The sequence below is a fragment of the Poecilia formosa genome, unplaced genomic scaffold (genome assembly GCF_000485575.1).
Source record: "Poecilia formosa unplaced genomic scaffold, Poecilia_formosa-5.1.2 Scaffold475, whole genome shotgun sequence".
NCBI lineage: Eukaryota > Metazoa > Chordata > Actinopteri > Cyprinodontiformes > Poeciliidae > Poecilia > Poecilia formosa.
In genome coordinates, this window is record NW_006800414.1 from 338,864 (window position 1) to 352,799 (window position 13,936).

Below are 13,936 nucleotides of genomic sequence, written 5' to 3' on the forward strand. Positions count from 1 at the left end.
TGAGATTTATTTAAAACTAATTTAAAAAAGTATAGCAGCGATTTTAAGCCAGCTGACTAGCAGTTGCCACTACTGAGAATGGACTGCAGTGGGTTGAAGAAAACCTGAGTCAATCTGGCAATTTCTTTGGATTGTGTTTAAAGCATATTCAATCACAAGATGGTACGATGGGACATTATACCAATGTTTTGGTAAATCTTCAGTAGGAGGTGGTACCGGTAGCTGGTCCACATCCATCCAAAAGTAAAATGTTGATTAAAATTGAAGAGCACTGACCTGTAGAGGATGGCTTCCTGAAAGAGCTGCATCCTGTCCCAGTATGTCTCTGGTTCAAACCCTGTTGAAAACAGGAAGACCAGAGATGGACTCAGTCACACGGCAGAGGTTTGACAATGACACACACTCAGCTTCATGGGGACAATTCTCCATGAAACCTCCCAATTCTGCCCAAGAACACTGACATGGATAAAAAATTTGATCAAAATGGCCTCCAAAACCAATCAATAATCAGCTGGATAACTGGGGTCAACAAAATGACGGAGTCCATGCATCAGGACGGCCAGAATGAGTCATCAGTCCAGACTGAGTCTAAAAGTTGAGGTTACAGACCTTTTGTGTCAGGACTAGTATAACGCTTAAGAAGCCGTACTGCATTTACTACCTTCGAACAGGTTGTCGCTGCCGTTCTTCAGCAGACACTGGATGTGGAGTGGGATGAAGAGCTGGACCCTCAGTGGGTCTCCATACAGATAGGATGTCAGCGCAAAGGGGAACTCCAGAACTGGAACCAGCAGGAAACCACAGGAAGCTGCTTTCCTGTGCCAACCTTGAACCTATCGGAACAGAGTAACCTCAGAATCCACTCTGTCGATTCCAGATGGCTCACTGTCTGACAGTTCTACGGGTTTAACAAAATGACTCTTTGCATTTCCTTCATGTTCAGTTAACCGATGCGTTACCATCTCAAAAAGCACTGCAGCCGTGACAGCCATCCAGTGAAGCTTGATTTCAAAGGCAGCATTAAGAGAGAAGTTGCCATGGTAATAGCAGCTACACCATTCAGTTCGGTCGCTGCGGTTATTGATGTCCACGTCCAGTGTGACCGTTTTCTGCTCTGGGACAGTAGCAGCTGCAGGACAGATGGACAATGAGGGGCCGGGAGGTGGAGAGAAAATACAACAGGAAGTAAAAGGAGTGGAATGTGATCTGGATGGATTGAGGCGCAGACAGAGGAGAGAGATGGATGCAAAGCAGTGATCAAGAGCACAAGGCAGACATGGGGAGAAACGTACTGACCTTCCATACATGTTACTGATTTGCTGACTTTCACAGCCTCTCCACATGGGCCTCTGCATTGGACCTCTTTTTTTGGATGGAAGGTTTTCTTGTTAATCTGATTTTCTTTTCAGTTCCCAATGGTAATCAAAAATAATTACATGACTTTTTTTCTAGGCTTTTTGTGTTTAATGATGTAAAGCACTTTGAAATGCCTTGCTGCTGAAATGTGCTATACAAATAAAATTTGACTGATTGATTGATAAAACATTTGGATATTTATAGGGTAAAACATCCAAATCTCATCACACAACTCAAAAATATGCAGATGAAATATTTGGTTGCAACACTTTCCAAAAACAGTTTCAGTATTTTAAACATAATGTGTTGTCAAATTAAGTCATAAAATCTGTATCACATAAGTGATATCCTACGATTAATTTTTCAGTATTATGTTTTGAATCATGTCTTACTGTGGGGGTGATGATAGTGACCCTTTAAGGGGAAATAAAGATTACAGCTACTGTATTCACTTCAGTGGAAGTGAAGAGGATAAAACTCCTGGATTCCCCAAACTGACTGACACACACAGGCAAGTTCAGCCATGGGTTACGCACAGGATTTTGCAAAGGGGCCTATATGGTACTCAAATAATCCCACATTGGGCCCATATGAGCATGTTACCTGGGATGCTATTAATCTTCTAAATGTAGTCATAAAAAGTGGCCACAAACCAACACTGAAAACACATTTCTATTGTAAAAGTATGTAAATCTTTGTCTATGTTCTGCTAATGTCAAAAGAACACAACTACTGTGTTTAGATTAAATAAGATATTTAACTAAAATCACATCTGAATAGTTCATGAAATGAGTCATTAGCGTCATCCGTCAGAGGAGACGTTGCTGTCTCATTCAGGCGTTGGAGCACTATGCATGCAGCATTTTGGGAAATTGTAGTCAGTGAATTTACAGAAGAGCTATGGATTCAACAAGTTCAAATGACACATAACTTTTTATGGTCGGTGTGATTCAGTGAGAGTTCTGGTGGAGCCAGAACTCTCACTGAATCTCTGAAAAAAACAAAAACAAGCCATCTTCCTCCTACGACTTCCTGCTGTCTTCTTCATGGTTGTTGCCAGTAGTAACAGCCAGTTGTTGTTCATGTGACTCGTGATGCAAAAAAGTGTTTCCATTGTAGTTCTGCAAAATACACCTACTTCAATATGGCTGAAAAGCACCTCATCCTAGTGCAAAAAAACTTTTTATCCAAAAATGTGAGATTTTCTTTTAATTAGCCTGTTTCCATTAAGCAAATTTGCTTTTGGAATTTCAATTTTCGCAATTTTATCATTATCTTTAAAAATAATAAATATCCAGGCTCCTTTCTATTATAATCTGATTGTATTCAGTTTCTGTGCAATGGATTTTTTTTATGACTTTTTTTTATTATCAGATGTTTTAACTAAGTTAAAACATATAATGTTAAAATTCAATGAGAATAATCTGAAATGGAATTATCACATAGAAGGTGATAAGCAACACAAGGGAAATGTTCCAGTGTGAGGCAAAAGCTGTAAGTGGACAGATTAAATCAGATTAAGCTGAGGCAGAAACACCTCTAGGATTAATGAGTGTTTTGAGTCGAAACAAAGGAAAGCAGCAGCTGAAGACATTGTACACCACAGCACTACTGACCCACAGCCACCAACACCATAGCATGCACCCAACCCCACATCACTACAACTGGACCACCTTCACAGCCACCAGTTCACATGCACTGGTCTGACTGTGTAGAGGGGAATTTAATCGCATCAATGATTTGGCCCTCTATCACTACTGCTACTGCATGCAGGAGACGAACACCAGCTGCTTAATGCAGATCTGCAGCCTGCTGTGAGGAGAGCTGAACCCTGGATCTGTGTGTCACACAAGACGGATAATGGTGCTGAAAACGTTACACAGAGTTGGTGGTGGGGTTATTAAATGTTAGATGGAGGAACATTTCTGGATTAACAGAAACTTGGTGGTTTGTACATGTAGATCTCACTGTTGTCAGTTTGGGCAACATATTCAGTCTGAAAACATATTGAGGACATTAACATTTATTGGAAAAATGTGATCAAACAGAGTTGACCTTCTGAGCTGGATGTGATGTAGCCAGAGCGTTGGCTCGGTGCCTTTTTGGTGCATTTCGGCTCACATTGGATTGTAAGGCTGATCAAGATGGAACATTCTATAGAAAAACTGACAGTGACTCATAGTGGTGCAAAAACATAAAGGCTGCTACCAAATAATACTGTCACTAAAGGGTCACCATTATGTGTTTTCAAGCAACATAGTGCCATTTTATAGCACAATCACGTAACTATGTTACCTCCAGTAAAAATGCTACATACATCAAATATGACTTCAAAGAAGTTTACTTCTTTCAAGAGGTGAACATCTTGAAATTGTGCCTCTGCCACTTTAAGAAACTCCTGCTCTTTCTGAAACTCTGCCTTCAGGAAGTCATCACAACATGGCTCCTCTATTAACCCTTCAACAAAGTTTTTACCAGCGTAGCTTCTATAATGAGCTCAGCAGATGCACAGTTCCACCAGGTGTTAGCAGTTAGCAAACATCAGAGCAGCCCATGGGGGAGGGCTGCTCCGTCAGGCAGAAGCTCTGAAGGTTGGAAACTGCAGGTCTGAGGAAGAGCTGCGCTTCCTCAGAGGCGGTGCTCCAGCCAGGCATTTTGCACAGCTGAGTGGTTGCCATGGAGATCAAAGAATTTCTCAAACATGCATGAAAAAAATCAAGGCAACACTCCAGGTATGTTTTTGATGAGGGAACATTATAACATGATCTAAGCTAAAAAAAACAAGTACATTTTATGTCTTACATGAGGTAAAATGCTGAGGTCTATGTATAAAAATAACAAATGTTATGGACATTTGTCATTACAACTATAACAACCCTTCCTAAGACTAAATGGTGGTCTACATTAAAATAACTGATCATGTGAAACGAGGTCCTCCATCATCATAATCTCACTCTGACCCACATCTAGAATAGAAGAAGAAATGCAGGAGGTAATTTGAGCCCTGCATGGTTTTTCTTGGTGAATCTTGCCACAAACTGAAAAGACTGAGATTTTTTCTTTAGATCAGAGAATTGGAGTGTGGAAGTCAGAGGGCTCACTAGAGAATGCAGAGCAGGTGAACTACAATAACTCAAATAAATAGGTGAGATAGTAAAAGAGCTGGATTTCTCATCAGGGTTTCCTGCAGTGTGTGCGCCCTCTGGCTCCGTGTGACCCGGGCCATTCCCCACAGCAGGCTGTCCAGACCCACATGAGGCTGGATGGGAATGAGGCGTCGTGTTCCTGGCAGTGTGGGCTGGGAGGAGTGGGCTGGGTATACCTAGCAGTGCAGCGGCCTGGCTGCGTCCCCCAAAGCTGCGGCTGAAGGAGCTGTGCCTACTTGCGTATGAGGCGGGCCGGCTGGGCAGCCAGGGCAAGAGGAAGGCGGGCAGGTCGCATGGCCGCCGCTCCTCCAACACAAAAGCCACTTCAAACCACTTTCTCTGGAAAAGGGCAAAATCCTCCAAGGCTGCAGTGGACCAGCCGCCAGCAGCCTGCAGCTGGGAATTGAGGCCTGCAGTGACAAACCTCTACATGAACGTCATGGTGCAGAGAAGCAAGGCATGGAAATCTATGGAGCTTAAACTGTGTCATAATTCACAAATGCACAGGACGAGATCCACACTAGTATTTTTGATGCAAACACAAATATATCTTGATTTACGAGATGCTTCTGGCCTGTGAGTTTCGCTGCATTTGTGTGTGAATTTTGAGACTCCACTGACATCTCAATTAACAAATAAATGGTCCATCTGATTGGGTGATCAGCAACCAATCAGATAGCTTCCTTGTTTCAACCAATCATATGAACTGACCCCCATGTTGGGGTAACCTATGTGTCAGCCAATCACACTATCCCATTCCAACAGCACCGTAGCCATGACAACGCACAGTTTAGACCTCAGCCTGGTTTCTGGAAGCAACAGAGGAGCGGTAAGTGAAATATCTATCTATTAGCTATTATCTCCATGTTATCATTATTAATGTTAATCGATTTAATTGTGCAACTATAATCACAAGCTAGCGATCTTCAGCACACCTAAGTCCTACATTAGCACATCAGCAGAGCTCTAGTGAGTAAGCTGTGCTATCTAGCTATGCTAGTGCTTCTGCATGCTAATAGCATCAGGCTAGTGTCTTTCTATATAGTTGAATTTCTTCAAGATAATAATGGCATTTGTATATTGTGAATTGCTATAAAGCCCTGGTCCTTAAATGATAAATTATCATAGCAGTGTAATAAATCACTTAAGTCACACTTTTCAGAAACACAAAGTGCTGTTTTTCCAGAAGCCAGGCTGAGGTCAAACTGTCGGTGCGTCATCATGGCTACAGTGCTGTTGGAATGGGTTAATGTGATTGGCTGAAACAAGGAAGCTACTTGATTGGTTGCTGGTCATCCAAACAGATGGACCATTTATTTGAGGATTGAGATGTCAGGGGAGTCTCAAAATTCACACACAAATGCAGTGCAATTCATAGGCCAGAAGCAGCTTGCAAATCAAGCTGCTTCTGTATATATGGATCAGAAATACAAGGGTGAATATCATCCTGTGCATTTGTGAATCTTTTGCATTTGTGAATTATGAGACAGTTTTGGCTCCATAGAAATCCCATCCAGACAGGAGCTGTGCTTCCCTTGTGGCTAAGCTGGGTTAAAGTCGTGTACCTTCTTTTTCTCCTACTATCCTGTAGAAGTAGAAGCCATAGACGAACGTGCGCATGGCGTCTCCAGAAGCGTGGGCCACCACTCCTTCATCCAGCATTTTCTTCACAAAACAAAGCAGAGAGCTTTGAACATCATCATAAGCTTAAAATGCTTTCACATTTAAAATGACTCTAAAGAAGTTTTTAGTAAACCTGCACCACTTTATCAATTTCTGCAACAACCCACATCTGCATTCATAAATTCATCCTGAAGTTTCCTGTTAGCATCATGCATGCCATGCCTGCAAACCTTCCCTTGTGCTCATTTACTAAAGGGAGCACTTGCTGTTTCACTGTTACCTGCATGATGTCCACAGCCATGCCTTGTGTGGCCACGCCCTCCACATTGTTGACCAGCCAATGAACAACTTCAGCACTTATAAAGCAGTTGAGTGGGAGGCCTTTCTGCTCTGGGAGCAGCTGCACACCGGTCCTAAAGCGCCCAGCAGGAAACACACACACACACACACACACACACAGGACAGATAACTAGGGGTGGGACCACACCAATATAAATGTTTCCCCTCCTTTGTCAAAAATAACTAATCTTAGTGACATTGCTTTGACACAATCTGAACTGTTGACTTTGATTATTGTTTACTATTTTTAACTACTTTGTTTATTGATTTCAGTCATATTTGAATTATGTGATTGTGTACAGCATTTTAAGTCTTGTGGGTGTTTAAAGTGCTCTATAAATAAAATTGGTATGCTAAATATACTGGCACGATAAACTGAATACAACTGCACTGGATTGAACTGGGATGTTTTTTTTGTTTTGTTTTTTTTTTTATGTTTTTTCATCTAGTAGTCTTTATTTGAAAGTGCTATGATAGGAAAGTAGTGTAATGAGAGAGAGGGAAAACATGCGACAAAGGTCACCATGCCAGGAATCAAACCTGCGACGGCCGCATCGAGGACCAAGGCCTCCTTATGTGAGCTGTGTCCTAACCCTGCACCATCACAGCGCTGAACTGGAATGTACAATATATATAAAAAAAATATATATATCGTGGCCAGACATGAAGCATGTGGGGGAATAGTCACAGCTCACTGTGACTGCATGGCTGGGTAGATTATATTTAATTTATTTTGCTTCTTTTTTTAGCTTGAAAATCCCACCGAATAAACATATTTTCTGTCTGGTACTTGGCACTGAGTTAGCTGCTAACAACACTGTGAGGACAACCAAGCNAATATATAAAAAACTGTCTGTCTTATGGTTATATTTGTATTGTTAATATTTAAGACCTCTGATTGGTTGTCTACTCAACCAATTTCCCCTTGAGGATCAATTAAGTCTATTCTATTCTATAATTTTGCACTGGACAAATACAAGTTGATAAAATGAGCACACAGTTACAGAACAATCTTCCCTGAATATGCCTGACATCTCCATATGTCCCTTTAAAACAGCCATTATGATGGCTGAGTCAGAGCAGACGACAGATGACATAAATTTATGGAAATATTGCACTTTCTGCTATAATGGTGTGATGTAGTCTGGTGTTGGAGTTTATCATTTAAGGTCATCTTTCTCTAGAGGAGGAACACTATATTAGCCAGAAGATAACCACTATAGCTGCTGTGTGTGCATGCGTGTGTGTGTGTTTGGGGGTCTGCAGCAAAAAGCATCTGACCAAACAGCTGAAGAAGAAAGGAAAGAACAAACACATTCCCTATTCTGACATCAGAATAGAAATTGAAGTCTGGAAATTGCTGGGTTTCAGACACATGACCTGGAATACGCATGAAATTCAGATAGACGTCTGGAAGTGGATTTCTCCGGTTGAAAACAGAGCAAATTGGATCACAGCAAGTGATCCAACGATAATGCCGTAAATGGGCTGGAACAGACCTGGTTCCTCTTGAAAATAAGATCTAGATCTCAACAGGGTTTATCTGGTTAAATAAAGGATTCAAAAAAGGTATCTTGAAAAAATACACATATATTTATGATATGTAAAAATGACTTCTCTTATAATCTTGAGGATTTGCGACATTAAGGGAGCTGCAGACCTCATATTATATGATGAACCAGAAGAAAGTTTACAAAAGCCTGGAGAATACAATCATTTAGTTTCAGATTGGGTCAAGTATTTAGGATCAAAAGAAGAATTAAATGACTGTCGAGTTGTTTGCCGGGTAAGAAGTGAGTTGTGCTATTTTCAGTAATTAGTCTATGATAACGATGCTATCGTTAACAACAAGCTAACCCATGTTATTTCTATCCGCTTGGATTGTAGATAATTTATTTAGCTTCTGTAAACATAAATTCATGTTGGAGTTGTATGTTAATATTGAGTCGCTGTAGGATGCTGGATTCAGGTCCAATGTAAGTCAATCATTCACAGCGATCTACAGAAAGCCCATGTTTGTGTCTGGCCACGAATATGGTTCGTGGCCAGACACGAAGCATGTGGGGGAATAGTCACAGCTCACTGTGACTGCATGGCTGGGTAGATTATATTTAATTTATTTTGCTTTTTTTTAGCTTGAAAATCCCACCGAATAAACATATTTTCTGTCTGGTACTTGGCACTGAGTTAGCTGCTAACAACACTGTCAGGACAACCAAGCTAGGGCGTAAAAATAATATATCTTGCCTTACATATGAATGTTTGTCTTTCTAAATAACTGTCCAATAAAATTTAAATACAGTTTAAACGATGCGATCGTTACCTGTTCGAAAGTGGCGCTGCAAACTCTAGCATTTAGTTTTCACACCTCCTAATTTTAGCCATAGATTGTTGATCCACTTTTCGGTATGTTTTTTAAAATTAACTCCCTTGTGACCAACTCCCTTCAAAACACAACAATAACGTTTATCTTTCTCTCTATTAGAACGGTTGGAACAACCGTACAGGACTCAGACTTTGGGCATTTTGATGCTGGATCAACAGAAGTAAATGGGCTGCATTTACTTCCTGCCCTCCATCTGCATTGGGTGACGTTGATACTATGTCATCTGAAACCCACCGATATTAATATTTTTTTCTGGCTCTTATTTTCTTTTTCCATACTTTTCCAGATCAAGGTAATGCTCCAGTCAAATTCCATACTTGTTCAGATTCCATAGTAACCCAGTGATTAAAGCAACTCTGCAGTGAATCACTCCAAACACAACTTCAATCTTACGTGGGATGTTTGATGGCCTCCAGGATCTCCATCAGCGTTGATGAGGAGGACAGACAGAGAGCCCCGGCTGCTGATTGGCCACTGTGGAGAGACCAGCACTTAGCACTGAGCAACACTTCTTCACACTGAGATCTCCAGTTCCTGTGTATTTCACTATCTGAGACATCATACACATAAACAGAATTCAAGTTTTAAACATTTAGAAGATATGAGGAGTTTGACCAGGCTGTAAAGCCGCCTGACCTGGTGTCTGTGGTGCTGTTTGCAGCTTCTCCTGCAGGGGTCGCTGCTCCAGCTCCCACCCCTGCCTGGACTCCTTTCTCTGCTGGCTCACAGGTTTCCACAGGCAGCTACACAATTACAGACACTTTTATTAATTAATGCATTTATTCTGGGAGAACATCTAAAGCTTATTTTTCTGACTGTAACATTTCCTCACTCACATCTAAACACATTTTCTGATGATTAAACTGAAGTTCTAACTAAGTAAGAAATTTTACTTGGCTTAGACTTGTCATAATAAAGCAAAAACACATTCTAAAAGATCAATAAAAGTTTTACTTTAATGAACATTTACTGAAACCAGAAGACATTTTAAATATCCAAAATAAAAGAAAACATCAAAAAATAACAAATAAAATGAGTTAATTGAGACCAAAGCATCAGACTGAAGATTTTATCATCCAGTTTTTGATAGAAAGAGAGAAAAGAGAAAAACAACAAATTATGCAAAGGGAAATTATTGAGCTTGTTTTAATTTATCATGTAGTTAATTGATTATTGCAACAGGACATCTTGGTTTAACTGACAGAGAATACTATACTTCTCTAAAGCTGTTACCTGGTTGCCTCACAAACATTCAACAAGCTTTTAAAACAAGACTTTTCATTACTGAACAGCAACATTACTCCAACACACAGTCCAATTCAGCTTCCACCCCAACACACACACACAAACACACGCATCTAACAATGACAAGGTTTCACTACAAAGAGAACACAAGAGAACAGGGAAATAGTAGTTCTGATTTGTGGTGAAAGATATGCTCCAATAGCTACTAATAATAAGATAAAGGTGAATTTTAGGGGAAGGAGAATTACCATTATGTGCAAGAGGACATTTAAATCCAAAATACAGCAGAAAAATGTCCTTCTAAAATCTGTAAAACAAATTCTACATGCTACCATTCTTTCTAATGTTATGAGACAAATAGCTAATTTCTAATCTTTATCTTCATTCAGCCTGATAATTCCCTCAGTGCAGTTTACACAAATCACAGTCTTTCTAAAGATTTATGGCCTGATTAATAATGACATGATTAATCAGTTCACTTTGAATTGTGAACAGCTATTCAAAGTGCTACACAGTTTCTTAGGTCTGGACTTTGATTAGGCCACTCTAATATAAGTATGCTCTGATCTAAACTGTTCCAGTCTCCTCGGTCTGAAGTGTTTTGCAGCTTTTAAGAGGTTTTCTCTAAGAACTGTCATTTATTTAAATCAATCCATCTTCCCATAACTTTCACCTGTCTCTCTAACCCTGCTGACTTAAGCAACCCCACAGCATGATGCTGTCAACACCTTGAGTCATTATGGCAACAGTGTATTCTCTGCCACGCAGTGTATAGCATCTTGGCAAAAAGTTAAATTTTCTTCTTCCACAGATATATGGTGTACCCAATCTGGATTGGGGTAAACGGAAACATCACTGTTCCACTTAGTTAAAACTTAATTCAATTCAATTTGGTTTCATAACTCACATTGTTCAAGTATCTTCAAAACGTCGTTGTAGATGATGATGATACTGAGGGTAGGAAGGATCTCCAGTAGCAGTCAGTTTTGCAACAAATCTGAAGACTGTTGCTGTATGACAGCATCATGCTAACAGCTCAGTATCCTGGCAGCAGAAACAATATTCCATAGTAATGTCCTGAATGAGACCATCAGCTGGCCTGCACTGTTAATCCACCTAAGTTCCTTTTGCCACTCCTCTTTAAATCTTTGTCTGTTTACTTTTTTTTTTTTTTTGATAAACTGAAAATACACATTCCACTAATCCGTTTATACCCCATTTTAATTTTATTTTATCTGGTAAAAACCAAAGCAACCAGCTGTTTGATGTATGACAAAACAAGAAAATGAGACTAGAAAATGGAGAATGGAGGCTTTTCTACTTGGCAGTATAACACATTTGGCACTGAAAACTTGAAAGGTTGCTGATCAGCAGGAGTCAGTCGAGCAATAATAAAGCATTAGTATGAAGAGAAGCAACACATAACACATAGCAACCAAACAGCTCCAGAAACACCCAGGGATCCAGTTACTGACCTGAGAGTGATAGATGTAGGAGGAGCGAGGGCTACGTATAAAATCCAAAACAAAGGCAGCGTCCTGTCAGCATACAGGAAGAGCATAACCCACAATCAAATACCCGAAGCCCAGCAACAAGAGCAGAACAGATGCAGAAAGACATGAGCAAAAGCCCCACATTCAAACACAAGCAAAGGACAGCTACTTGATCCCAGGACATGATCTTGATTAAATACAATTCTGATTTCTCTGTAGAAGCCTGAAGCATTCAGAGAAGAAATGCTCACCTTACGGGGACTGTCTACATATGTAGGAGCTATGGCAATGCCAGACAGATCGCTCACAGCAGGGACAGCCTTGGACTGCTGCTGTTGCTCCTCCAGGGTCCTGAAGGAAAACAGGGAAATAATCCAGAGGAGAGAAAGATGTATGCTTTCAGATTTACTTCAGCACCCCAGCAATACTTACTTCTGGTTCTGCTCCATCTCCAGCAAAGCTGTCAGAGCTGAAGTGCCCCTCTTTCCTTGTGGAGGTGCCACAGTCTCAGGTGGGTAGGGTGGGATAGGACTGGTGACCTGTAGTCCTTTCATGGGGGTGCCCTTCTGCTACAGCAGAGATACAATCAGCAGGGTTTCCCCTAGTGTATTATAAGCATGGTGGGCCACCAGGCTTTACTTGTGCCACCACCAGGCTAAGTAATTCTTATTTAAGTTTTTTTTTTTTTTTTAATGTTTGCATTTTTAAAAGATTTTATAACACATAATTATCAAGAGATATTTTCAAATTTCCTGTCGGCTTTAAACATTTTTTAACTCAAAAACACAACTGGATGAATGACAGCCCTAGCACCCAACCACCAGGCTTAGCAAGTTTTCTGGGGGGAACCTTGAATCAGGAAAAGAGACGGAAAACAGACTGTCCTGCTTTTAAAGATCATCAATTGCAGGAGGAACTCTCTTCTAGCCGGTAGAGCTGGAGAAGAAGATCAAACTGTACAGTATAAATATAGCGCTGTTTGGTAACACACCACCAGAATATAACAGTACCAAGGCTGCAACTAACCATTATTGTAGTAATCAATTATTCTGACAATTGATCAGATAAAAAAAAACTGGCACAATTTTCGGTAACACTTTATTTGACGGGATGTGAATAAGACTGTCATAACACTATCATAAACATAACATTACACCTGTCATGAACATGAGGAAGTCTTCATGACACTTTATGACTGTTGTCATAACCTAGACAAAATTGTCTTAGTTATGACATCTTGACATTAACCAAGAAATCATTACTGATATAAATTTGTTATAAAAGTATGACCGATTAAACTTTAAAAATGACATAGCTTTATGTGGTAATATTTTACTGCTCTGCCATTTTGCTTAGTCTTATATTTCTTGATTTAACTGATCCTAAAGTTTTACAGCAAGACATCTACAAAGCACTTATGAACTTAGCATTTGAAACATTATTTAAGGCTGTTTTAAGTAGTGCAATGTACCATCTCCACCAGTGAGAGGCAGCAGTGCACGAACAGCCGTGCAGTGTGTTGGTGAAGAAGAAATCTTCTATATTGTGGGGCCCATAGACATAATATAAGAGTAGGCCCCGCATTGGCTGCTCCGGTGCAGGAAATATGGCGGCCATCTTGGAGCGGTCGTCCCTCCTACTTTGCTCAACCAAAACAGCAGAAGATGCCTCAGCACCGAGGGATGTTATGAGAGGCCCCATGGGCCAAAACTTAAACTCTCTTACACTCACTATCAAACTCACATTCTCTATCAAACTCTCTTACATTCACAGTCAAACTCTCTTACATGTACTATCAAACTCTCTGACAGAGTTTGATTACAACGGAAATTAACTTAAAATTTCAGTTTCTGATTGGACCCCTGGCAGGCTTTTCAAAATATAAGCGGACCTCAAGTTTATGTTTGATTCATGTTTCTCTCCTGCGGCTTTAAAAATGTAAAATTTTGTGTTAATTGATTTGCTAAAGGAAATCATGTATCTGAAAATAAATTAAAACATATTATGTGGGCAAAAAATTCTATAAACCACATATGTGCTACCTCAATCAAAATTGCTGACATTTGACATGCAAAAAAATCTTTCAGATTACATAAACAATACCTTACCAGGTACTTCTCTCACTGTAGGATGACACAGGGACAGCTATAAGACCAATTTTAACTGAGGTTGCACATATGTGCTTTACAGGATTTTTTGCCCACACAATATTTTTTTTTCAGATACATAATGTCGTTTTGCAAATTAAACCCCTCTATGGCATGGCGTTGCCCTCGGGCAACAAACCGCATTTCTGTACCTCACATTGCTCCTTTATTTTATTTTTGGGGGGATGATTTAAAATACCT

At 40.1% G+C, this 13,936-nt stretch overlaps 1 protein-coding gene across 3 annotated transcripts in view; it reads right to left on the reverse strand.

The window, feature by feature from the left end:
- The window catches only part of LOC103156360 (DEP domain-containing protein 5-like), a 13,929-nt gene extending 1,614 nt beyond the window's left edge, over positions 1 to 12,315 (reverse strand). Inside the window, exons 1-11 of one of the 3 annotated variants that reach the window (XM_016664278.1) lie at positions 12,021 to 12,315; positions 11,840 to 11,939; positions 11,571 to 11,633; positions 9,487 to 9,593; positions 9,244 to 9,324; positions 6,406 to 6,538; positions 6,068 to 6,167; positions 4,739 to 4,912; positions 960 to 1,129; positions 662 to 833; positions 277 to 337 (exon numbers count right to left, since the gene is read on the reverse strand). In XM_016664278.1, the coding sequence (XP_016519764.1) occupies positions 277 to 337; positions 662 to 833; positions 960 to 1,129; positions 4,739 to 4,912; positions 6,068 to 6,167; positions 6,406 to 6,538; positions 9,244 to 9,324; positions 9,487 to 9,593; positions 11,571 to 11,633; positions 11,840 to 11,939; positions 12,021 to 12,142 (1,283 nt within the window). In that variant the 5' untranslated portion in view covers positions 12,143 to 12,315. Of the gene's footprint in view, positions 1 to 276; positions 338 to 661; positions 834 to 959; positions 1,130 to 4,678; positions 4,913 to 6,067; positions 6,168 to 6,405; positions 6,539 to 9,243; positions 9,325 to 9,486; positions 9,594 to 11,570; positions 11,634 to 11,839; positions 11,940 to 12,020 lie in introns of all 3 variants that reach the window. The other 2 variants (XM_007578368.2, XM_016664279.1) reach the window with 2 other exon arrangements.
- Positions 12,316 to 13,936: the final 1,621 nt, after the last annotated feature.